This window comes from Schistocerca americana, chromosome X (assembly GCF_021461395.2).
Source record: "Schistocerca americana isolate TAMUIC-IGC-003095 chromosome X, iqSchAmer2.1, whole genome shotgun sequence".
Lineage (NCBI taxonomy): Eukaryota > Metazoa > Arthropoda > Insecta > Orthoptera > Acrididae > Schistocerca > Schistocerca americana.
This window is the reverse complement of record NC_060130.1, coordinates 111,846,180-111,867,740: the sequence shown is the minus strand read 5'-3', so window position 1 is coordinate 111,867,740 and position 21,561 is coordinate 111,846,180. Positions and strand designations below refer to the sequence as shown.

General features: G+C 44.3%; 1 protein-coding gene across 1 annotated transcript in view; it reads left to right on the top strand.

The window, feature by feature from the left end:
• Positions 1–21,561, top strand: part of LOC124555846 (glycoprotein 3-alpha-L-fucosyltransferase A) — a 187,557-nt gene that overhangs the window by 85,220 nt on the left and 80,776 nt on the right. Inside the window, exon 3 of the mRNA XM_047129911.1 lies at positions 15,237–15,667. Within this exon, the coding sequence (XP_046985867.1) occupies positions 15,237–15,667 (431 nt within the window). The remainder of the gene's footprint in view (positions 1–15,236; positions 15,668–21,561) is intronic.

The window sequence follows — 21,561 nt, the reverse complement described above, 5'->3', positions numbered from 1 at the left end:
ACCCATAGCTCTAAAGATGTGCTCAGAGATATGACTTATTTAAGAACTTTAGAGCAATTGTCCAACCAAGGCCCTCTTGACCTAAAATTCCAAAGTTTTTTATTAGCTCCCCGTCTCCATCTCTCTGCCGAGTGTTACGAACAAAAGCATTTTAACGCTTCTCCAAGAAACGAGACGCTTTCACATGATTGTCAATGGTGCTGCGAATGCAGTTGTTTCCACTTGTCCGGTAGCAATATACAGGCCGGTTATAATTAAGCTTCCGCTACTTGAGAGGGCACCAATGGGAAACGAGTGACAGTGGGACAATGAAACTTCGTGGAAACATTTGTAAGGACGTGCGGAAGAGAAATATCGAAAAAACGTCTAAAAGAAACACATTTTAATTTCCAATTGATAGTGTAACATTTGTTAATTGTGTACCACGTTCCACGTTAAAAACGTTACTCAGTCTGACGACCTTCTGTATCCACGACAGCCTGGAACCGCGCTACAGATTGCTCTCCTGCTACCCCGGATCATCTCAGGTGGGATGCTGGCTACCTCCCTCGCTATGCTCATTTTCAACCTCTGACGTGTGTTAGTGTCCCGTTGATAAACCGTATCCTTCAGCGAATCCCATATCCATAAATCACAAGGTTGGTGGCTACGAAGTTTAGAACGATCTGCCAGCTATTCGGTTTTCCCCAAATGTGTTACAGAGTAACCGACTGACCTCACAAGCAATGTAAGATGGAGCTACATCAAACATTTCGGTCCAAAGCACCTCTTACCTGTAGAGAAGGGATCACATGTTGACGAATCAGATTATGGTAATGTGTGTGCCGTTCACGTTGCATGGCCTTGGTCCTCGAGGTCCAAGTCTCTCGAAGAAAAATTAGCCATTTACAAACTGTGTAATGAAGCCACACTTCAGGAACGTTCGTCGGCGCTGAGGATCCCCAAATGCGACGACTGTGAGTGTTCTGCGCCCAGTGAGCGTAAAGTGTGCTTCATCGCTCCTCAAAATGTTCTAAGGTCATATGTCGTCAACCTCAGTCCTTGCAAGAAACGCAAGTGCCAAGTCTTTTCGAACGTCTGCCTCACGTGGCACAAGCTGGTGAGTAATGTGAAGTTTCAGTAATTTTTGAGGATATTTCTCTTGGAGAACAGCCGTTTTTTAAAAACTTTGAAATGAACATTAACAGTCACAACCGCAAGAAACTTTTTTTTAGGTTACCAGTTTCGGTCTATTTTAGACCATCTTTAGACCTCATGCCATGATGGTAGGCGGTGGCAGTGAACGAGCAGTCCTACGGCTCACGAACGCTAGCTCAGAAGTTAGCGTTCGTGGAGTTGTAGCGCCTGCTCCATTCCCTTCCCACTCCTTCCCCTGGGCGTTGATTCCCACACAATTCGCCGGCGAAAATGACAGTTCGCTGTGCGATGAGTAACAAGACTAGATTCTTCACAGTCTTTGACACTGCTGACACTCCCGAACGATTCAATCCTTTTCTAAGGACGTTGTGGGGCTGAAACACCATTGAACGTGATCGCATCCATTTGGAGTATAACGAGACCATAATTTTTTTTCTTGCGTACAGGGTGGATTCACTAGGGTTCAAAACCCTTTGACGAAATTTGAACGCGATCAGAAGTAGCAAAGGGTGCTTATGCTTTCTCAGCCCTCCTCTTTCGCGCCCTCTTATGACGTGATTATGGGGGATTCGACATTGACACAACTGTGAACAAAATTACAAAGAATCCCTCTGAGACCCCCAGTTCGGTAACAAACTCGGTGTCATCCGCGCACCTTTGTTGGATACTTTAAAAGTGTCCCTGTACGGAGACATACGTTCACTGATTCCTAGGTACTGGCGTACAGACATCCATTCGACACCTCTTAGATTTTGCATGCATCAGTAGCAACTTCAGCGACGTGGCGCCACATAGCTGAGATGTGTCGAAATGGTTGTGTGTCACACTGGCGCCTAGGCATCAGTGAATGGCAGTCTCTGTACAGAAAATTTTAAAGTGCCCAATAAAGACTCGCGAGTGGCATCAAGAGCGTTGCCAGACGGTGGGGGCGGGGGGTACGCGTCTTAGAGGGATCGATTTTGTGCGTCAGTTCTCACCCTCCCGTCACCAATCCTAGCTCACAGTCGTTATGGTCGTTATGATATTTAACCCTAATCTTCGATTCTTTTTAATGCAGTTGGGTTTCATAACTCCACACAGATCAGTCTTCCCTACCTCAACAATACTTAAAATACAGCTTTCTGCGAGCCTTACCTCTTGCGTTGCAACTTGGATGAGATGCCACACGCGTCGTTCTACTCCACATATCGTGTACGAGATCGAGAGAATTTCAGTCATTTATTCTAACACAAAATGCCTCTTCCACCAAACTGCAAGCCATGAAGCCTGCGTCGATAACGAAACACTTCCTTGTTACTCTTTGACGAATTACTAATCAAAGCTACCGTCTGCCAATAATTCCTTCCTACGCAACAAATTCCACTGATGCTCTCCTATACCTGGCCTTAGACTCCCAATTACAGGGTGACAATTATTGAACTATATGAAAAGAACTGCAAATTAGTGACAAACTGCAGCGTGCGCACACTTTATTCAACATGTAAACGTCATTACAGATATTCGGATTTAGGTTATGACATGTTCGATATGCCCGTCATCATTGGCGATGATGTGGCACAGACGAATAGCTAAATTCTGCATGACCCGTCGAAGTGTCGGAACATCGATGCTGTCGATGACCTCCTGAACGGCGTTTTTCAGCTCAGCAATGGTTTTGGGGTTATTGCTTTACACCTTGTCTTTAATATACTCCCACAAAAAGGAGTCGCATGTGTTCAGATCTGGAGACTACGGCGGCCAATCGAGGCCCATGCCAGTAGCCGCTAGGTACCCCAGAGTCAGAAAGCGGTCCCCAACGTGCTCCTCCAGGACATCAAACACTCTCCTGCTACGATGGGGTTGAGCTCCGTCGTGCACGAACCTTGTCGCAGTCAGGGTCACTTTGGATAATGGGGATGAAATCACCTTCCAAAACCTTCACGTACCGTTCGGTAGTCATCGTGCCATCAAGGAATATAGGACCGATTATTCCGTGACTGGACACTGCACACCACACAGTCACTCGTTGAAGGTGAAGAAACTTATCGACAGCGAAATGCGGTTTCACAGTCTCCTAAATGCGCCAGATTTGCTTATTGACGAACCCATCCAAATGAAAGTGGGCTTCGTCACTAAACCAAACAACAATGCGGATACGAACTCCCATGATGCCCCGCTGCCAGTCGTGCAGTTTGAACGTCCTAACACAAACCATTCAAAGGGGATGATGATTTTATTTCATATAGTTCAGTAATTGTCAGCCTGTAGTTTTATTAAAGCCTACACTCTACTACAGGGTGAAAATTTTACTCTCGGAGCAGTTTTTGTTCTTGAACCAGTTAGATCTACTCATCTACCAACTACTCAGCTAAATGTTGCGGGAGCAGCCAACAGAGAAATTTGACAATTAAGAACATTGATGACGTTGCCACCTGTTTCGTGTCTTCGCGGTAGCAACACAGACGTCCGTTAGATGATGTTCACTGCGGCAGGTACATTAGACCAATAAAAGCTGAGTACAACTTGCTTCTCATGGTTGCAGCTATGAATATTCGTGTCACAGCCTCTCCAGATGATCCGTTGTGCGCACTGTTTTCCCCACAGACCAGGGCTCTCAGCTGCAGAAAGTTAGCAAGCACATCATTATGACAGAGCCACGAGGGTAGGGGAAATTGATCTGCCGGCACAGAGATGGCTTTCATACTAATTAAATTTGCTTATACACATGTTAATTACATTTTGAGCAATTTTCTACATCAAGTTTCAACTCCATCTGCAGAATAATTTTTTGTGTATGACTTTTTTATTCTTTTTTTTTTTTTTACATTCCGTTCACTATCAGGAGCCGCTTGGTTTTTCGTGCACAAAATAAGTGAAAATCGTGCGGGTTCAATCTTCCTTTTGTGCGTGGTGCCTGTCACGTATTATGCATGCAAGTTCAGTTCGTTGTTATGCCGTCTTAGTAAATTTAACACTCATTACACACGACTATGTAGGGCTTAGTAAACTGCAACATACGGTACGGGTGTGAAAGAGGAAACACTCGGATGAAGAAACGGAACGCAGAGCCATGATGATAGTATTGACATGAGCGGTGAGATTCTGCGAACGCAAATTATAGAAGGGGACTCTTGAAGTGAGCAAAGTGGGGAGGGGACCAGTAAATTTGACAAAAAAAGTAGATGCCTTCATATATATGGTTCAGATCACCGAAGTTAAGCGCTGTCGGGCTGGGCTAGCACTTGGATCAGGTCTGCCAAGCGCTCTGTTGGCGAACGGGGTACACTCAGCCCTTGTGAGGCAAACTGAGGAGCTACTCGATTGAGAATTAGCGGCTCCGGTCTCGGAAACTGACGTACGGCCGGGAGAGCGGTGTGCTGACCACATGCCCCTCCATATCCGCATCCAGTGACGCCTATGAGCTGAGCATGACACGGCGGCCAGTCAGTACCGTTGGGCCTTCATGGCCTATTCGGGAGGAGTTTTTTCATATATATATTGTGATCTGTGGGAAAGAGGTGGTTAAAATTTTGTTGTAGAAGAACATGAAACATGTAGAAGCGCAGAGAGGAGCGCCGGAAAGCAAGGGTTGGAGAACAGAAAATGGATTTCTACGAATCTAACTTACGACAGGTGGCAGAAATTTTTGGATGTTTTTACTACAGGAATAGAAAAGGTATAAGTTTGTTAATACCATGGGATTAGCATAAATGATTCAGTGGACTGCAGGTACTAATTTTGGAAAATCAACCGTGTAAATAAATATGGAGTGGAAATGGGGCCAAGCCTTGCATTGGAACTGGAACTGTTAACAGTGACGTAAGAATGATGGTTAATTAGTAAGGTTCCTATTAGTCAGACACAGAGGACGGACAAAGTTCAGCAAATGGAACTGAAGGATAGTGGGGAAGAATACATTTTGTTTTAGGCAACAGTGAATATGGTCGGCTAGAGTAGATTCAGGAACTCTATTAAATATAACCGCATCCTGATGACACCATTGGCAGAGGATGACACGGCGGTCGGTCTGTTCCTTTTGCTCGTCTAGGCCAAAAAGCGGAACTTCACATTAAAAATAAAATTCTTCATACGGTAACGGCAGTAGTTCGTCTCGCGAGAGTATTTTTTATGTCAGAAGAATTTTTCATGCATTCTATAGTTCAAGGTTCTGACCTGGACACAGGATGTCTTGTTTAAAAAGTGACCTTATTCTTGCAGGGAGATGGTACTGGGCAAAACTAGGAAATAAGTCCTATAAGCATATGTGCGGAAACGAAACTTGTTGAGATATGAGCCATCTGTCTGATGGCACTGTAGAAGATGTTCATATGGTTGCCATCACTTTTTACGTACTCGTATCTTTCAACACTCTTCCTCAAATAATCACAAAATTGTGTTAACACACCTGGCTGCCTTCAGATTTGCTGAGATGTGTGGGACACACACTGGACAACGTGTAGACGTTGTCTATGGATTTGGCCTGTACCAACGATTTTAAACGTCGCCATAGCCAAAATTTCAAAGGTTTAAAGTCAGGTAAAAGTGGAGATCGTGCTACAGGACATTATCACCAATACATCGCTCATTAAATGTTTAGCTTGGCTAACGTTGTACGAGGCGCAGAAAACTGGACAGAACCCTGTCGTACATAACCAGTCTACTGTATTTCTGCAAGGATAATTATTCGCGCAAAAACTGTAGTTAGACAGCGCCTGATAACGTCTGCGGCAAAGTGTGCTACTGTACGAATACGTTACCCACCGTTCATACTTCATTGAACCTGATGTCTTGGTTCAACGATCATTCAGGAATATGCAACTGCCTATGCGTTGTTATCGTGGTAATTTATTACTCCAGTATGTGTGGCATCCACCTTATGCCTAATTAAAGTGTGGATATTTAGCGCTTAGTACCAACCTTACAGATTGGATGATGCAGGAAACAATTTTAACTGCACCACAGCAAATAGAATGTGTACACAGCCAAACATAATCAACAGGGGCGAGCAATAATCGTCATCATTTGGTTCTGAAGTTGTAAGTAATCGCAACAAGTAGTCGCGAAATATTTTCCGCAGCAAAATTACGTTTATAAGTGAAATTATTTTTTAATTCACTAACCACGTTTCGTTGCAGATGGCAAGGTAAATAATAGTAGTAGTATAGTGGGCTTTGTAACGCAATCTTGATACCAAATTGATATGCAAATTAATTAAATTGATCAATTAATCACACACGCCCACCCCTGCACACCGCCGCCCCCGACCACGCCCAACCCCGCCCCCAGATGACGTCACGTGTTTTTCTCAGCTGCACATGTGCCTCAGCCTCTTCATACCCCCCCCTCCCTCACCCTCACCCCTCCCCCAACCTACCCTATTGGTGGGAATTTCGAATTTTGGCGGGAAGTTCGAATTTTGGCGGGAATTTCGTTGTCCCAGGACTGTGCTGAAGAGGATGGACGTATGTCTTTATTTAAACAGTCTTTATTTAAAGAATTTGATGCAGTGCCTCCATCCAATGTGTTCACCATGGGGTCTGGAGTACAACTGACCTAGTATACAGCACTGCCACCAGAGGGCACTGTCGGCCCTCACATGATATAATACAATATGGCGCTCTGGAGGGGAAAAATGGTGGGAAAAGGACTCAGTCTGTTCTGGGCTGCCAGCCGGAGTGGCCGTGCGGGGTTCTAGGCACTACAGTCGGGAACCGACCGACCGCTACGATCACAGGTTCGAATCCTGCCTCTGGCATGGGTGTGTGCGATGTCCTTAGATTAGTTAGGTTTAATTAGTTCTAAGTTCTAGGCGACTGATGACCTCAGAAGTTAAGTCGCATAGTGCTCAGAGCCATTTTTTTGTTCTGGGCTGCTGGAGAGAGGAAGGAGTGTCCTTTATTTACTTTTGGAACAGTTTATTTAGGGCCATATTTCACGTTGTTTATTTATTACATTGATATAAAACACTCGCCCTGATGTTCTTGGGGTCACAATATAGAGTTTACAGGCATGGAAACTACTCATATATCACCAAAATAATGCAGTACACTGATGTACACACATGAAAACAACTCGTAAATTACTGAAATAACGCATTGCACAGCCTACAGACATATTCACAAAACAATGCAGTACACTAACGTGCAGAAACATTCACTACACACAAAATTATCAATATAATGCATGTGTAACGCTGGCCAAACACGTTCACAATGCTTAAACAGCCAAAATAATGCAGTGCACAATAAAGATATTGGTAACCACGTTATCGACTTTATAAGCTGCCCAGACATGCGACTATGAGAAAATTGTAGGTCTTCCTTGGCTAAGCAGCATGGCATTACCAGGCTGGAGGCTACAATATCCAACTACAGAATGGATCATGTGTTCGAGCCTGTGCACGAGTATTTGTTTACTTGTATTAGACATCAGTAAACAGTATTTACGATGTGCTCCACTTCACTCTGTGTCACTTTCTTCCATGTAGCGGCAATTCACAGATAACATACAGAATAACTGTTGTGTTTAATAATGTTATACAGTTTGTGTACTGGGGTAATAAGAATACCCAAAAATTTACAGGTGTACAAGTAAGTCTTCCAGATACTCCAGACAGAGAAAAGTTTATCAGCTATGTTCTGTCTGCATACAGTTTTAATTATCTACCTATAAACTATGTGGACATTTTTAACTATGACTCCAATTAAGACAATATAAGTATTATACAAAAGAGTTATGTTAAAGCAGGAGAAACTTATTTTTCTCAGCCTAGAACACTGTTCTCCACAATACCGGCCGATATAAATATTGCAGAATTGGGATTGGTTGACACAAACAACGTCATTCCACAACTCCTAAGAAACAGAGTAAATGTATCACACAGACTTCAACAATTTCCCATTGAAGAAATTACATCTTTAAGTACAGTTAATGTGTTATGTGCACGAAAAAGGAAACTGGAAATGAAAGACATCGAACTGAAGGAAAGAAAACTAGAGTATACAGAGAAGACAACTGCCATAAAGGAAGGATATAAGCTTCAAATGGAAAAGGAAGAGGTTATTGCGGATGTGCAGGCGAGGTTTACATACGGCTTCAAAGACAGTGTATGGAAAAATCTATCTATGAAGGGGGAATACAAAATATTGGCATTTACAGTAAACAGCAATGGAAATTGGTCACGTGTTGGAGTACTGACAGAAATCAGTGGAATCGAGAACATTTACTTTATTAAGGGATACATGGAAAATGTGTTTATTAAGCTCTGTTCCCATTTGGATCGGCTTAAAAAGGATGGTTATATTCTATGTAAGTGTGGCGAGCTGGATGTTGTCCACATAACAACAGAACTGCCATTTCCTCAGATTAAAACTAATGGAATAACTACATTTAATGGACACTCGTTTGCAAAAGTTGTAAATTTTAAGTTCTTTACAGGAATCCCACAAGAATGTAGAGCAGAAGAATTGTCGACATACACACAGGAAGACGTGGAATGCTTTAACAGTATCGTCATTGAGGAGATGCGAGGAAAAACTAAAATCCCTGAATTCTCTCGCCTGGAAGAGCTGCAGCAAGGAACTGAGCTAATAGTTAAAGCCATAAAACAAGTATTTTACAGGAAGAAAATTATATATGTATTAGAATTTGAGAATGTACCTTCTCTGTATTTGTCAAATTATTAGTTGAAGAAAGAAATACACTCCTGGAAATTGAAATAAGAACACCGTGAATTCATTGTCCCAGGAAGGGGAAACTTTATTGACACATTCCTGGGGTCAGATACATCACATGATCACACTGACAGAACCACAGGCACATAGACACAGGCAACAGAGCATGCACAATGTCGGCACTAGTACAGTGTATATCCAACTTTCGCAGCAATGCAGGCTGCTATTCTCCCATGGAGACGATCGTAGAGATGCTGGATGTAGTCCTGTGGAACGGCTTGCGATGCCATTTCCACCTGGCGCCTCAGTTGGACCAGCGTTCGTGCTGGACGTGCAGACCGCGTGAGACGACGCTTCATCCAGTCCCAATCATGCTCAATGGGGGACAGATCCGGAGATCTTGCTGGCCAGTGTAGTTGACTTACACCTTCTAGACAACGTTGGGTGGCACGGGATACATGCGGACGTGCATTGTCCTGTTGGAACAGCAAGTTCCCTTGCCGGTCTAGGAATGGTAGAACGATGGGTTCGATGACGGTTTGGATATACCGTGCACTATTCAGTGTCCCCTCGACGATCACCAGTGGTGTACGGCCAGTGTAGGAGATCGCTCTCCACACCATGATGCCGGGTGTTGGCCCTGTGTGCCTCGGTCGTATGCGGTTCTGATTGTGGCGCTGACCTGCACGGCGCCAAACACGCATACGACCATCATTGGCACCAAGGCAGAAGCGACTCTCATCGCTGAAGACGACACGTCTCCATTCGTCCCTCTATTCACGCCTGTCGCGACACCACTGGAGGCGGGCTGCACGATGTTGGGGCGTGAGCGGAAAACGGCCTAACGGTGTGCGGGACCGTAGCCCAGCTTCATGGAGACGGTTGCGAATGGTCCTCGCCGATACCCCAGGAGCAACAGTGTCCCTAATTTGCTGGGAAGTGGCGGTGCGGTCCCCTACGGCACTGCGTAGGATCCTACGGTCTTGGCGTGCATCCGTGCGTCGCTGCGGTCCGGTCCCAGGTCGACGGGCACGTGCACCTTCCGCCGACCACTGGCGACTACATCGATGTACTGTGGAGACCTCACGCCCCACGTGTTGAGCAATTCGGCGGTACGTCCACCCGGCCCCCCGCATGCCCACTATACGCCCTCGCTCAAAGTCCGTCAACTGCACATACGGTTCACGTCCACGCTGTCGCGGCATGCTACCAGTGTTAAAGACTGCGATGGAGCTCCGTATGCCACGGCAAACTGGCTGACACTGACGGCGGCGGTGCACAAATGCTGCGCAGCTAGCGCCATTCGACGGCCAACACCACGGTTCCTGGTGTGTCCGCTGTGCCGTGCGTGTGATCATTGCTTGTACAGCCCTCTCGCAGTGTCCGGAGCAAGTATGGTGGGTCTGACACACCGGTGTCAATGTGTTCTTTTTTCCATTTCCTGGAGTGTAGATTATTTAGATGTGGATTTAAGTTATAAGTTAAAAATTAAATTGGGCATTATTAAAACTACACCTAACAAAAATAAAGAAAGAGTTGTTTTCTGTGTGTAAATGTATATGCGAAAGTTAATCATTATTTTGTATGAGATTATATAACTGTCTTATTTGCTAACCTAGCCAAAACCCTAAGACATTTCCTATATACTACGATTTATGTGCATTTATCTTAGGTGTGGAAGTGGGTGGTTGGATGACCTTGAAAAGTATTTGAAACTAGGTAGTTGAAAGTGTAGCGACCCCCTTTTCGCACCCATATGAGTAGCCGGCCGAAGTGGCCGTGCGGTTAAAGGCGCTGCAGTCTGGAACCGCAAGACCGCTACGGTCGCAGGTTCGAATCCTGCCTCGGGCATGGATGTTTGTGATGTCCTTAGGTTAGTTAGGTTTAACTAGTTCTAAGTTCTAGGGGACTAATGACCTCAGCAGTTGAGTCCCATAGTGCTCAGAGCCATTTGAACCATTTTGAACCTATATGAGTGTTTGTGCACTGCATTATTTTGGCTGTTTAAGCATTGTGAGCCTGTTTGGAGAACGTTATACATGCATTATATGGATAATTTTATGCATAGTGAACGTGTCTGCACATCAGTGTACTGCGTTATTTTTTGAACATGTCTGTAGGCTGTGCAGTGCGTTATTTCGGCAATTTACAAGTTTCCTTTGTGTCTGTACATCATTGTACTGCATTATTTCGGTAATTTACGAGTAGTTTCCAGGTCTGTAAACTGTGTATTGTGACCCCAAGCACATCAGGGCGAGTGTTTTGTACCAACATAATAAATAAACTATGTGAAATCTGTCCCTAAACAAATTGTTCCAAAAATAAATAAAGAACACTCCTTCCTCTCTCCAGCAGCCCAGAACAGACTGAGTCCTTTTCCCGCCACTTTTCCCCTCAAGACCGCCATCTTGGATTATGTCACGGGTGGGACAATGGCGTCCTCTCGTGACAGTGATGTATACTAGGTCAGTGGGACTCTGGACCCCATGGTGAACACACCGGATGGAGGCACTGCCTCAAATTGTCTAAATAAAGGTATACGTCCATTCTATCCAGCACAGTCCTGATTGCCGCCAATATGGTAGGTGTGGGGGAGGGGGGAGGGGGGATGAGGAGGCTGGTGCACATGTGCAGCTTAGAAAAACACGTGATGTCATCTGGGGGGGGGGGGGGCGTGGTCGGGGCGAGGGTAGACGGGAGTGGGTTGGGGTGGGAATGATTAACTGATCAATTTAACTAATTTGCATATCAATTTGATATCAAAATTGTGCTACAAACCCCACATACTACTACTAATAATAATGGAAAATATGTCCTACAGAGATTAACATTGGCAATAATAAGGTAGTTGTCGCAATAGACTTAAAATTTATTTAGTCCTGCAATTCATTTTTCAACAGTTATTATTTAAAATGTGTTTACATTTTACAGACTTGAATAAGATACTCTCAAATGATGACAGAAGTTTGCTGAAAGATGTTTGGGTAAAAAAATGAATATTTCTGTTTGCATACTAAGTGGACCTCAATTCTCATAATGAGTGATGAACTTGGACAGCAAGGCAGCTTAGACCTCAGAGTTCTGAATATTTTCAGCATAAGTAAAATATCTCATGCCTCGAAAGTTACTTGTTTCTGGAAATAGGCTGATTCATCCTTTCTTCTAGTTTCGATTAACAGCGTTTTGTAAGCGTATAATACAGTTTATTTTAACCCTTTGTTTACCAGAAATAAAATCTGTATAAAAATTATTTTTTCTTAACAAAGGTCATATCAAGTGAATGTTAAATTAGCACCAGCACAGATACTTTAAGAAAAGTGTGTGTTACAGCACTTTTGTTTTATGTTGTTTCAGCGAAACTGCTGGTAAAGCACAAGTTGTTCACTTCTTGCTGCAGTCTGCAAAACAGTTCTCAGTATTCCAGAATGAGATTTTCACTCTGCAGCGGAATGTGCGCTGATATGAAACTTCCTGGCAGATTAAAACTGTGTGCCGGACCGAGACTCGAACTCGGGACCTTTGCCTTTCGTAGGCAAGTGCTCTACCAGCTGAGCTACCCAAGCACTACTCACTCTCTCTCCTCACAGCTGTACTTCTGGCAGTACCTCGTCTCCTACCTTCCAAACTTTACAGAAGCTCTCCTGCGAAAAGCACTTGCCCGCGAAAGGCAAAGGTCCCGAGTACGAGTCTCGGTCCGGCACACAGTTTTAATTTGCCAGGAAGTTTCATTTCTCAGTATGACACCTGAGGAGTCCAGCATCACATGTTTGGTAGATCCACTTGGTACGATGAGAGTGTCTCGCTGTGCTACAGAATGCTTAATTTCCAAATGTTCCCTTTGCAGGCGTATTACTGTTTCATGTCATTTATCAGTTTAGTTTCTGTAGCGCATGCTCTATAGGAGATAATGCCTAAAGCTCATTTGCTCCTGTTGTTGCCGAAAACATGTACGGCTCTAATGGCCTACAATGACAAAAACTCTAAACTCCTTCAAAGCCATTCTGTCTTCTGCACTAATTTCTCAGAGATTATGTCAACACTGACAATAGCCACATTTACGACATGCCACATTACATTACATGCCATCACATCTGTTTGATTATCACTATCGGAGTTTACTGACTTCTCATCATACGGTAATCCAGTAGCTGAGAGGGCATGTCACTGATCAAGTCAGCAACTGATCAAGTCAGCAGCATGCAGATTCCACAAATCTAATTCTGAGAGGAAGAGATGATTCCACCGTTTCTTGACAGTGGCTACAGTCTGAAACACAAATGATAGTCTTGTTTATGTAAATCGAAGGTGGAGGGGAGAGAAAGGAAAGGAAAAGAACTAATGATATCAGCTTCATTGGGACTTTTTGCGTAATCAGCGGCGACGAGCGAAAATGTCTAGCAGACTTGAACTCGAACCCGGGATCTCCTGCTTACGAGGCAATTGCGTTAACGATCGCGCCACCCGTACATAGCGCGGACTGCGGCACGTTCCCCAGACGACTCACATTCCCATCTCGCACCACCTATGCCTAGCCTCATCCATGTCCTGCATGTTCGCTAATTTTAGATTCCCGTTGGAGGTCTAACGTAAATGTGTATCTGCGCTAAAGGTTGTGGATTCAGTGCCCATTGAGGCGAATCAGTTTTATGAACACGTTGTGTCTGTCCTTTTGGAAGCGCAAAAGAAACTGGTATAGGCATGCTCATTCAAATGCAGAGATATGTAAACAGGCAGTATACGGCGCTGTGGTCGGAAACACCTACATAAGACAACAAGTGTCTGGTGCAGTTGTTAGATCGGTTACTGCTGCTACAGTAGCAGCTTATCAAGATTTAAGTGCCCGCACCTCGTGGTCGTGCGGTAGCGTTCTCGCTTCCCACGCCCGGGTTCCCGGGTTCGATTCCCGGCGGGGTCAGGGATTTTCTCTGCCTCGTGATGGCTGGGTGTTGTGTGCTGTCCTTAGGTTAGTTAGGTTTAAGTAGTTCTAAGTTCTAGGGGACTGATGACCATAGCTGTTAAGTCCCATAGTGCTCAGAACCGAACCAAGATTTAAGTGTGTCCGAACGTGGTGTTATAGTCGGCGCACGAGCGATGGGACACAGCATCTCCGAGGTGAATCCATGGAACCTGCATGTCAGCAGGGGACTGTTCAAGCTGGTGGAGGCTCTGTAATTGTGTGGGGCGTGTGCAGCTGGATTGATATGGGACCCCTGGTACGTCTAGATACGACTCTGACGGTTGCGCGTACATAAGCATCCTGTCTGATCACCTGTATGCATTCATGTCCATTGTGCATTCCGACGGACTTCCGGAATTCCAGAGGGACATTACGTCACCTCACACGTCCAGAATTGCTACAGAGTGGCTTCAGGAACACTTTTCTGAGTTTAAACACTTCGCTGGTTACCAGATCCCCCGGCCATGAACTTTATTCAGCATCTATGGGATGCCTTGCAACGTGCTGTTCAGAAGAGACCTCCACTCCAGTACTCTTACGAATTTATGGACGCTCTCGGGAGCCCTACACAATATTAGGCAGGTGTAACAGTTTCTTTGGCTCTTCAGTGTGTATTCACGCGATCGTATGATTGATTCGCCTGGGTGGGCAATTAACCACACCCTTCAGCGTGGATGCACATCTACGTTCGACCTCCAGTGGGAATCTAAAATTAGCGAGCCTAGAGGATATAGACGGGGGCTGTGGATAGGTGGCGTTAGTTGGGTATCTGAAACAGCAAGGGAGCGGTCAAGATAGTCCGCGCATTTGCACTTAACGCTGTGTCCAGGTGGTGCAGTGGTTAACCCTACTGCCTAGTAAACAGGAGATTCCGAGTTCGAGTCCATGTCCGGCACACATTTTCGCTAGTCAACGTTGATTCTGCATAAAGTCCCGATGCAGCTGCTATCATTAGTTAATTTCATTTCCTTTCTCCCCACTCCACCTCCAATTTACGTGATATGTATCACAGCTGGAGATTTCGCGTGGTGGCTATTCTTTCGGACATGTCCCAAAGGACAGACACCACGTATTCACATAACTATCTTTATAGCAGTGGAGCCCATAAGAAACCTAAGCTATAGCTTTTATTTCTAAGCCATTAAAGACGGGAAATGTGTCCTACTGCACACCGAGTTCTGGAGGTGACCACTAATGCCCAACAGTTGCAAATAAATGTCACGGTTCCGTTATGGAACCACTGGCATGCTAGGAAGCCGATCTATCAAAGATTGCTGTCCAAAGTAGTCATTGGTAAAAAAAGGTTTAAAAATCTGTACAACGCGGCGTTAAAGGAAGTAAATATAGGTGTTAGGAAGGACTGGAGCTAGCATTTGATGTATCAATAATATTTTTTTTTTAATGTGAAAGCGTAGGGATATACCATAAGTGCGCATATGTAACTTTTTTTAATGTACAGCGATGAACTGTGTTATGTGGCTGGCTTGCAGGTGTGGATCCTGTACTTCTTGGAGTGCCCGTACCACACGCAGCACGTGAAGCACAACGACGTGTTCAACTGGACGGCGACGTACCGGCGCGACAGCGACATCGTGGCGCCGTACGAGCGCTGGGCCTACTACGACGACCGCGTGCGCCAGAAACCGCAGGCCGACTTCAACTACGCCGCCAACAAGACCAAGAAGGTCGCTTGGTTCGTCTCCAACTGCGGCGCTCGCAACAAGAGGCTGCAGTACGCGCACGAGCTGCAGAAGCACATCCAGGTCGACATCTACGGCGCGTGCGGGACCAAGAAGTGCCCGCGCTCCAATGCCAACAAATGTCTCGAAATGCTCGACAGGGACTACAAATTCTACTTGGCATTCGAGAACTCGAACTGTAAAGACTACATTACCGAAAAGTTCTACGTCAATGGACTTATGTAAGTTACTGTTAGAAACATTCAATTATTTTTTATTTCTCTGCCTTTATGAAGTTAAAGCCCTGTCTAGTGACAGAGACATGAAAGTGTAACTTAATATGGGTATTGGGGCAGATTATATACACAAGAAACTAACATGCCAAAGTACTCATTAGAGTACTGGCTACTAATGTATCGGAAAGCGGGTCCCCAGCCTCTATAGACTCTTTAAATTATGTCATTTTCCTCTTTTGCCTGTAACTGTTCTGATTGTGCTATTGCAATTTCGGCTTATGTGGCATTGTCACGCATTGATGCCACCTAATGGCATAGAAATAAAGCTGAGATCGTGCAATAACATCATACACAATATGGTGGAACATCATGGAGTGCAGGTGCTACAACACAACGATGTTCTTCCATAGGACTCGTGTACTCTGCTGCTGAATACACTGATGTGACAAAATTCATCGGACAGCGATAGGCACATATACAGATGGAGGTAGTATCACGTACACAAGGTATAAAATGGCGGTGCACTGGTGGAGCTCTAAATTGTATTCAGGTGACTCGTGTGAAAAGATTACTGACGTGATTATGGCCTCACGACACGAATTAACAGACTTTGAATGCAAAATGGTAGTTGGACCTAGACACATGAGACATTCCATTTCGGAAATCGTAGGAGAATTCAGTATTTCGAGACCCATAGTGTCAAAATACCAAACTTCAGGCATTACCTTTCACCACGCACAAAGCAGTGGTCGATGGCCTTCACTTAACGACCGGTAGCAGCGGCGTTCGTGTAGAGTTGTCAGTGCTAACAGACAAGCAACATTGCGTGAAATAACCGCTGAAATCAATGTGTAACGTACGACGATCGGATCCGTTAGGACAGCGTCGCGAAATTTGACGTTAATTGGCTATGGCAGCAGACCACTGACGTGAGTGCCTCTGCTAACAGCAAGACATCGCCTGCAGTCCTGGGTTCGTCACCGTATTGCCTGTAGTCTAGGCGAGTGGAAAATCGTAGCTTGTTCAGATGAGTCTAGATTTCTGTCTGTAAGAGCTGATGGTAGGGTTCGAGTGTGGTGCAGACCCCACGAAGTCATGGACCCACGTTGTCAACAAAGCACTGTGCAAACTGGCGGTGGCTTCACAGTGGGGCTGTGTTTACGTGGAATGGACTGGGTCCTCTGGATGTTCGCCATTTGCAGCCATTCATGGACTTCATGTTCACAAGAACAATAGAATTTTTAAGGATGACAATACGCTGTGTCATCAGGCCACAATTGTTTGCGATTGGTTTGAAGAACATTCTTGCAAATTCGAGCGAATGGTCTGGCCACCCAAATTGTATGATATGAATCCGATCGAACATTTATTCGAACATAATCGAGATGTCAGTTCGTGCACAAAATCCTGCACCAGCAACACTTCCGCTATTATGGACGGCTACAGAGGCAACATTTCTGCAGGGGACTTGTTGAGTCCTCGCCACGTGGAGGCTGGTGCGCTACGCTGGGCAGCAGGAGGTCGAGGAGGCACTCCATCACTTTTGTCACCTTACTGTAGTTCACATGTGAGAAATATCGATGTTTAGCTAAATGCAGCAATGTGGACAATAACAGATTGCATTAGGTCTACTCTTGTTCACTGATTACCATCCCTATGGTACATTGCTCCGCTATATCTTCGAAGTTAGAATTCACCTTTCAAGGAGTATGAAAAATTAATTAAAATTATGATAACCTATCATACTGGCGGAATCAATGCAAGCAGTGTATTTAACCTTGAGCAGAAAGCGCTCGGAAACACTGAATAATATCGCCCATGAGGAATATCGGGCCCTCACAATACTTCGCGCAAGACCAGCCGGCATGGAATTACCGCGGCGTGCTTCGAAAACAATTAACAGGTCTCGTATACGCCATAGCATTTGTGCAGAAAGCCTCCACCGATGGCGAAAGGCCTCTGTGGTAATGAACATCAGACAATCAGACACATTGTAACAAACTGTAGTAGACGAGCTTAACCCGGAAATCTAGAAGGTTTCTTGGGAGTGACAGAGGAGCCCTAAATAGACTGAAAATTTGGATATTAATTTCTAGATTTAGTTCTTTAATTCTATTTATTTTGCAAAATCACGTAATTCTTGAATGTTAGTTCCAGTTCAGTTGGAATTGACATATGCTAGACAAATAATGGCACAGTCATAGGTTAAAAGTAGCAATGTTCTTGTAGGGCTGTGACCTACTTCATGGTAATAGAATCAATGGCTGTTTTCAATGACATAAGTAACATGATACGTAAATTTGTGTTATATACATGCACGTCGAACTCGTGTAAATAACAATGTAAGGTGACCGTATCCTAGACACGTCCAATGTCATCTCACTTTTTTAGTAACGCACAGACGATCAAAATTCTTTATATGTAGTTGAATATGTAACTTGCCCCTGAATTCCGCGCCCCTTTGATGTAACTGTTTGACAATAAAAGTACCGTTAAGAAAAGGAATTGCTCAGAAAAGTATTGCCCTCGTCTGACAGTCACGTGAAAGGCGTATGTTTTGTTGCTCTGTGGTGTTCACGTGCTCAGAGCGTAGAACGTAGGTAGTGTGGATGTCATGGGAGTGCTCGCGAAGAATTGATAAAATTAACATTTGGGATAGAGGGTCGAGAGTCCACGAAAGATGCAAGTATTACGAGTAAAATAATGAAACAAGTACAGAAGTTGTTTCAGTGATCGACGAAGTGTATAACATGATTGTTCGAGTATGTCCAGTCGACACTTGTTTTGTATGTTTATAGTTGGAGCTGAGAAACAAAACGAGAAATTACAATTTACAACTGAGAAACGATTAATTATAGATTCTTTCTTCTTTTTTTTTTTTAAACATCTTCCCACAAAAATTACTGCAACGAAAATTTACGGAAGCATCACCTTGAAAGAAGTGACGCAGTCAACCAGGGTTCGTTGTCGTGATGGAGGTAAAACAAGGCAAATAAATGCTATGCTCAGAAAACCACCATTTCAAGACCAGAAGACAGGTCAAGACACAGTTTAACATAAGGACTAGTGGATTCAGTGCACAAGAATAGATAGTGCATGTCATCGGCTCTATCACTAAAATTTCCTCCTGCAGTCAGATTACACCATACAAAAATAAAACCGCTGTGCAAATAAAAAGTATAAATTACATTTCCAGGGCCATAAAATTTGAGACAATTCGTATACTACAGAATAAACATTCAAAAGTGATACACTTAATTAATTGTGCACGAATTGCAGTAACAACACATCTTAGAACTGCAGTCGTAGTATAACACAGATTAATGTATTATGTTACTCATGTAAGTGATAACAGCCACTGACCCTGTTACCGTCAAGACGTACACAGCGTTAAAAGAACGTTGTTGCTTCAAGACTATTTATATGCCATAAAATGACATTGAGTATTATGTTTGATAATGGCACAGAAGCCAAAGCTGCAACAGCACAATAAAAACAGTTATAACCAAAAGCAGGAAACGACATCATTTAAACAAAGCACTTCTGTTGGTCAAATCAAAGATGATGCCAGACATTGCTAATCCTCTGACGAAACACGAGAGGAATGTTCTTCCTTCATTTGGTTATTAATGGGGTAGTCTACAAGAGGTACAAACAGGCACGTGAAAATAGTCATTCAAAAGCAATTCCCAGTAGTTTCTAATCAAAAAGTAGTACAGTTGATTTATTTACCAGCACTTTCAGAATTTCTCTATCTCGTTATTTAAATTTGTTTGTTCGCTTTTACATTGTGGAAGTTAATGATATATGAACATAAAACATGAGAGACGCATTTTTTGCTTAAAGTAAGAGCTGTGTAATTTTATACGACACGATATAACGGATGTTTTTGCTAAACAGGACACGCTGCACGAAACGCTCCATGAGAGAGGATAAGGAGCAAAAAAGGTGATTTGGATTATCATGGTGGCGGTGGTTTGGGGGGGGGGGGGCGACATTGACACATGCGAGATTAAAACAGCAAAGGGTCCCTCCAAGACCACCCAGTTCAGCAACACCCTCAGTGTCACCAGCGCTCTTTTGTTGAGCAAATTATAAATGTACCTGTACAGAGACAACTCTTGATGGACTCTTAGGCACCTGCAGGTAAGCTGCGCTGCTGCTGTAGCCCCTGGTAGCGAGCATTTGGCATGAGAGGGGTGTCAAGCGCCTAGGAATCATTCGCAGATTGTCTCTGTACAGGTACATTTTTAAAGTGATCAACGAATGTGAGCAAGTGGCACTGACGGTGTTTTCCCAATCGAGGGGGGGGGGGGGGGGGGGGGAGGTTGAGTTGTCTTATAGGGACTCTTTGCCATTTTATTCGTGCGTGTCCTTTGCTCCCTTGGATCACTTTCTTATTTCGTCCAGTGGTTTTGAACCGTCTCTAGTTGTTCCACCCTGTACACCAGAGCAAAAAGTGCGGTCACATTACACTCCAAAAATGTGGAGTCACGTTCAGTGGGATTGCTGGCCCAAGATGTTCTTAGCTTAGAGCTGAATCGTCTGGGGGAGCGGGGGGGGGGGGGAGGGGGGGGGGAGGGAGCAGGGTGTCAGCAATGTCAAGGTAGTCAAGAACGTCACTCTGTTGCTTTCGAACTGACTGCGACAACTGTGAGCGGATCATCACCCCGAGTGAAGGGTGGTTTTATTGGCACCCTTTTTGCCACCCCCTAAAACCTTTTCGGTCAGTTCTGAGCGGTGCTGCCTCTGAAATGTTTTCCTCGGCCTCTCATAAGAAACCGCAAGATTTCAATACTGGGCTTCGCGGTTCTGACCTCCATCGCAAAGGTGACAACAGAAGAGGTGACGTGTGGGTAAAAGAGGTGTGTGACGATATTCCAATCGTGTGACATGTGCACGGTGGGGTTGGGCAGAATTGTGGAGAAATTTCCTGCCAATGTGACATCTTTAACGCGCCTTCCACCTCACATACACTTCTGAGCAGTGACCTTTATTTTCCATTTGTCTACACCTTGTCGGTTGAAGTCACAGGGCGCCACGCTTTGCACCATCATAGAGGAAGGTTTCAGGTACCTTTGAGCCAAATTTCACATTTCTTTGTCATAATTCTAGACAGTTACGCCTTTTCGAAAAAGTGAGTCATTGCCTTAAAACGATGCACTCCACTCGCTCTATGGCGGCTTCAGCGTGAACCTAAAATAATAGATCCGACCAACAGAGAAATCATGTGATGATTTCTTTCGCAAAAGGAAAAAATACCTATTGAAGACTAGCAATGAGAGCAATCAGTTTGAAACTTATTGTCGTAAAAATACGTTATAACGCGTAACCCGTTAGGAGAACAAATGAATATAGTCGTCACTGCAAAATTCCCTTCGACTTCCATTTCAGTCTTCAAAATGGGGAAACCTTCAAAATGGAGAAACCCAAACAGTCCACTCGCACGTGCGCCCTAGAATACCGTGAGTTTCGGGTTAATTTCACTTCATTTCATTCTTCTTAAAGCTCAATTAAAATTACTACGTAATTAATGTAGAATAATTTTTCTTTGATATTTATTTTGGCATACTCAGTGAGTTTAAAACACTGTATCACCGTGTATCTAAGAAGAGCCCAAAAAGTAAGTACCTATATTTCTAATTAGGTTATTATTATCTCGACATTTTCAAGAACATAATATCAGGACCAGAAATGCATGGACTCACAATTTTCTACACGGCCCAGTCACATTACTATGACTACCGCCTACCTTCGACATCAGTGTGAAATAACCACTCACCGACAGTCGTAATGTGGAAACGGAGTGGTTTATCTGACATCCAAGGATGGGAGCATTTCCGAAACGGCTAAGTGTGTGCATTGTTCGTGTGCCGCCGTCGTTAAGGTGTACGCATGGC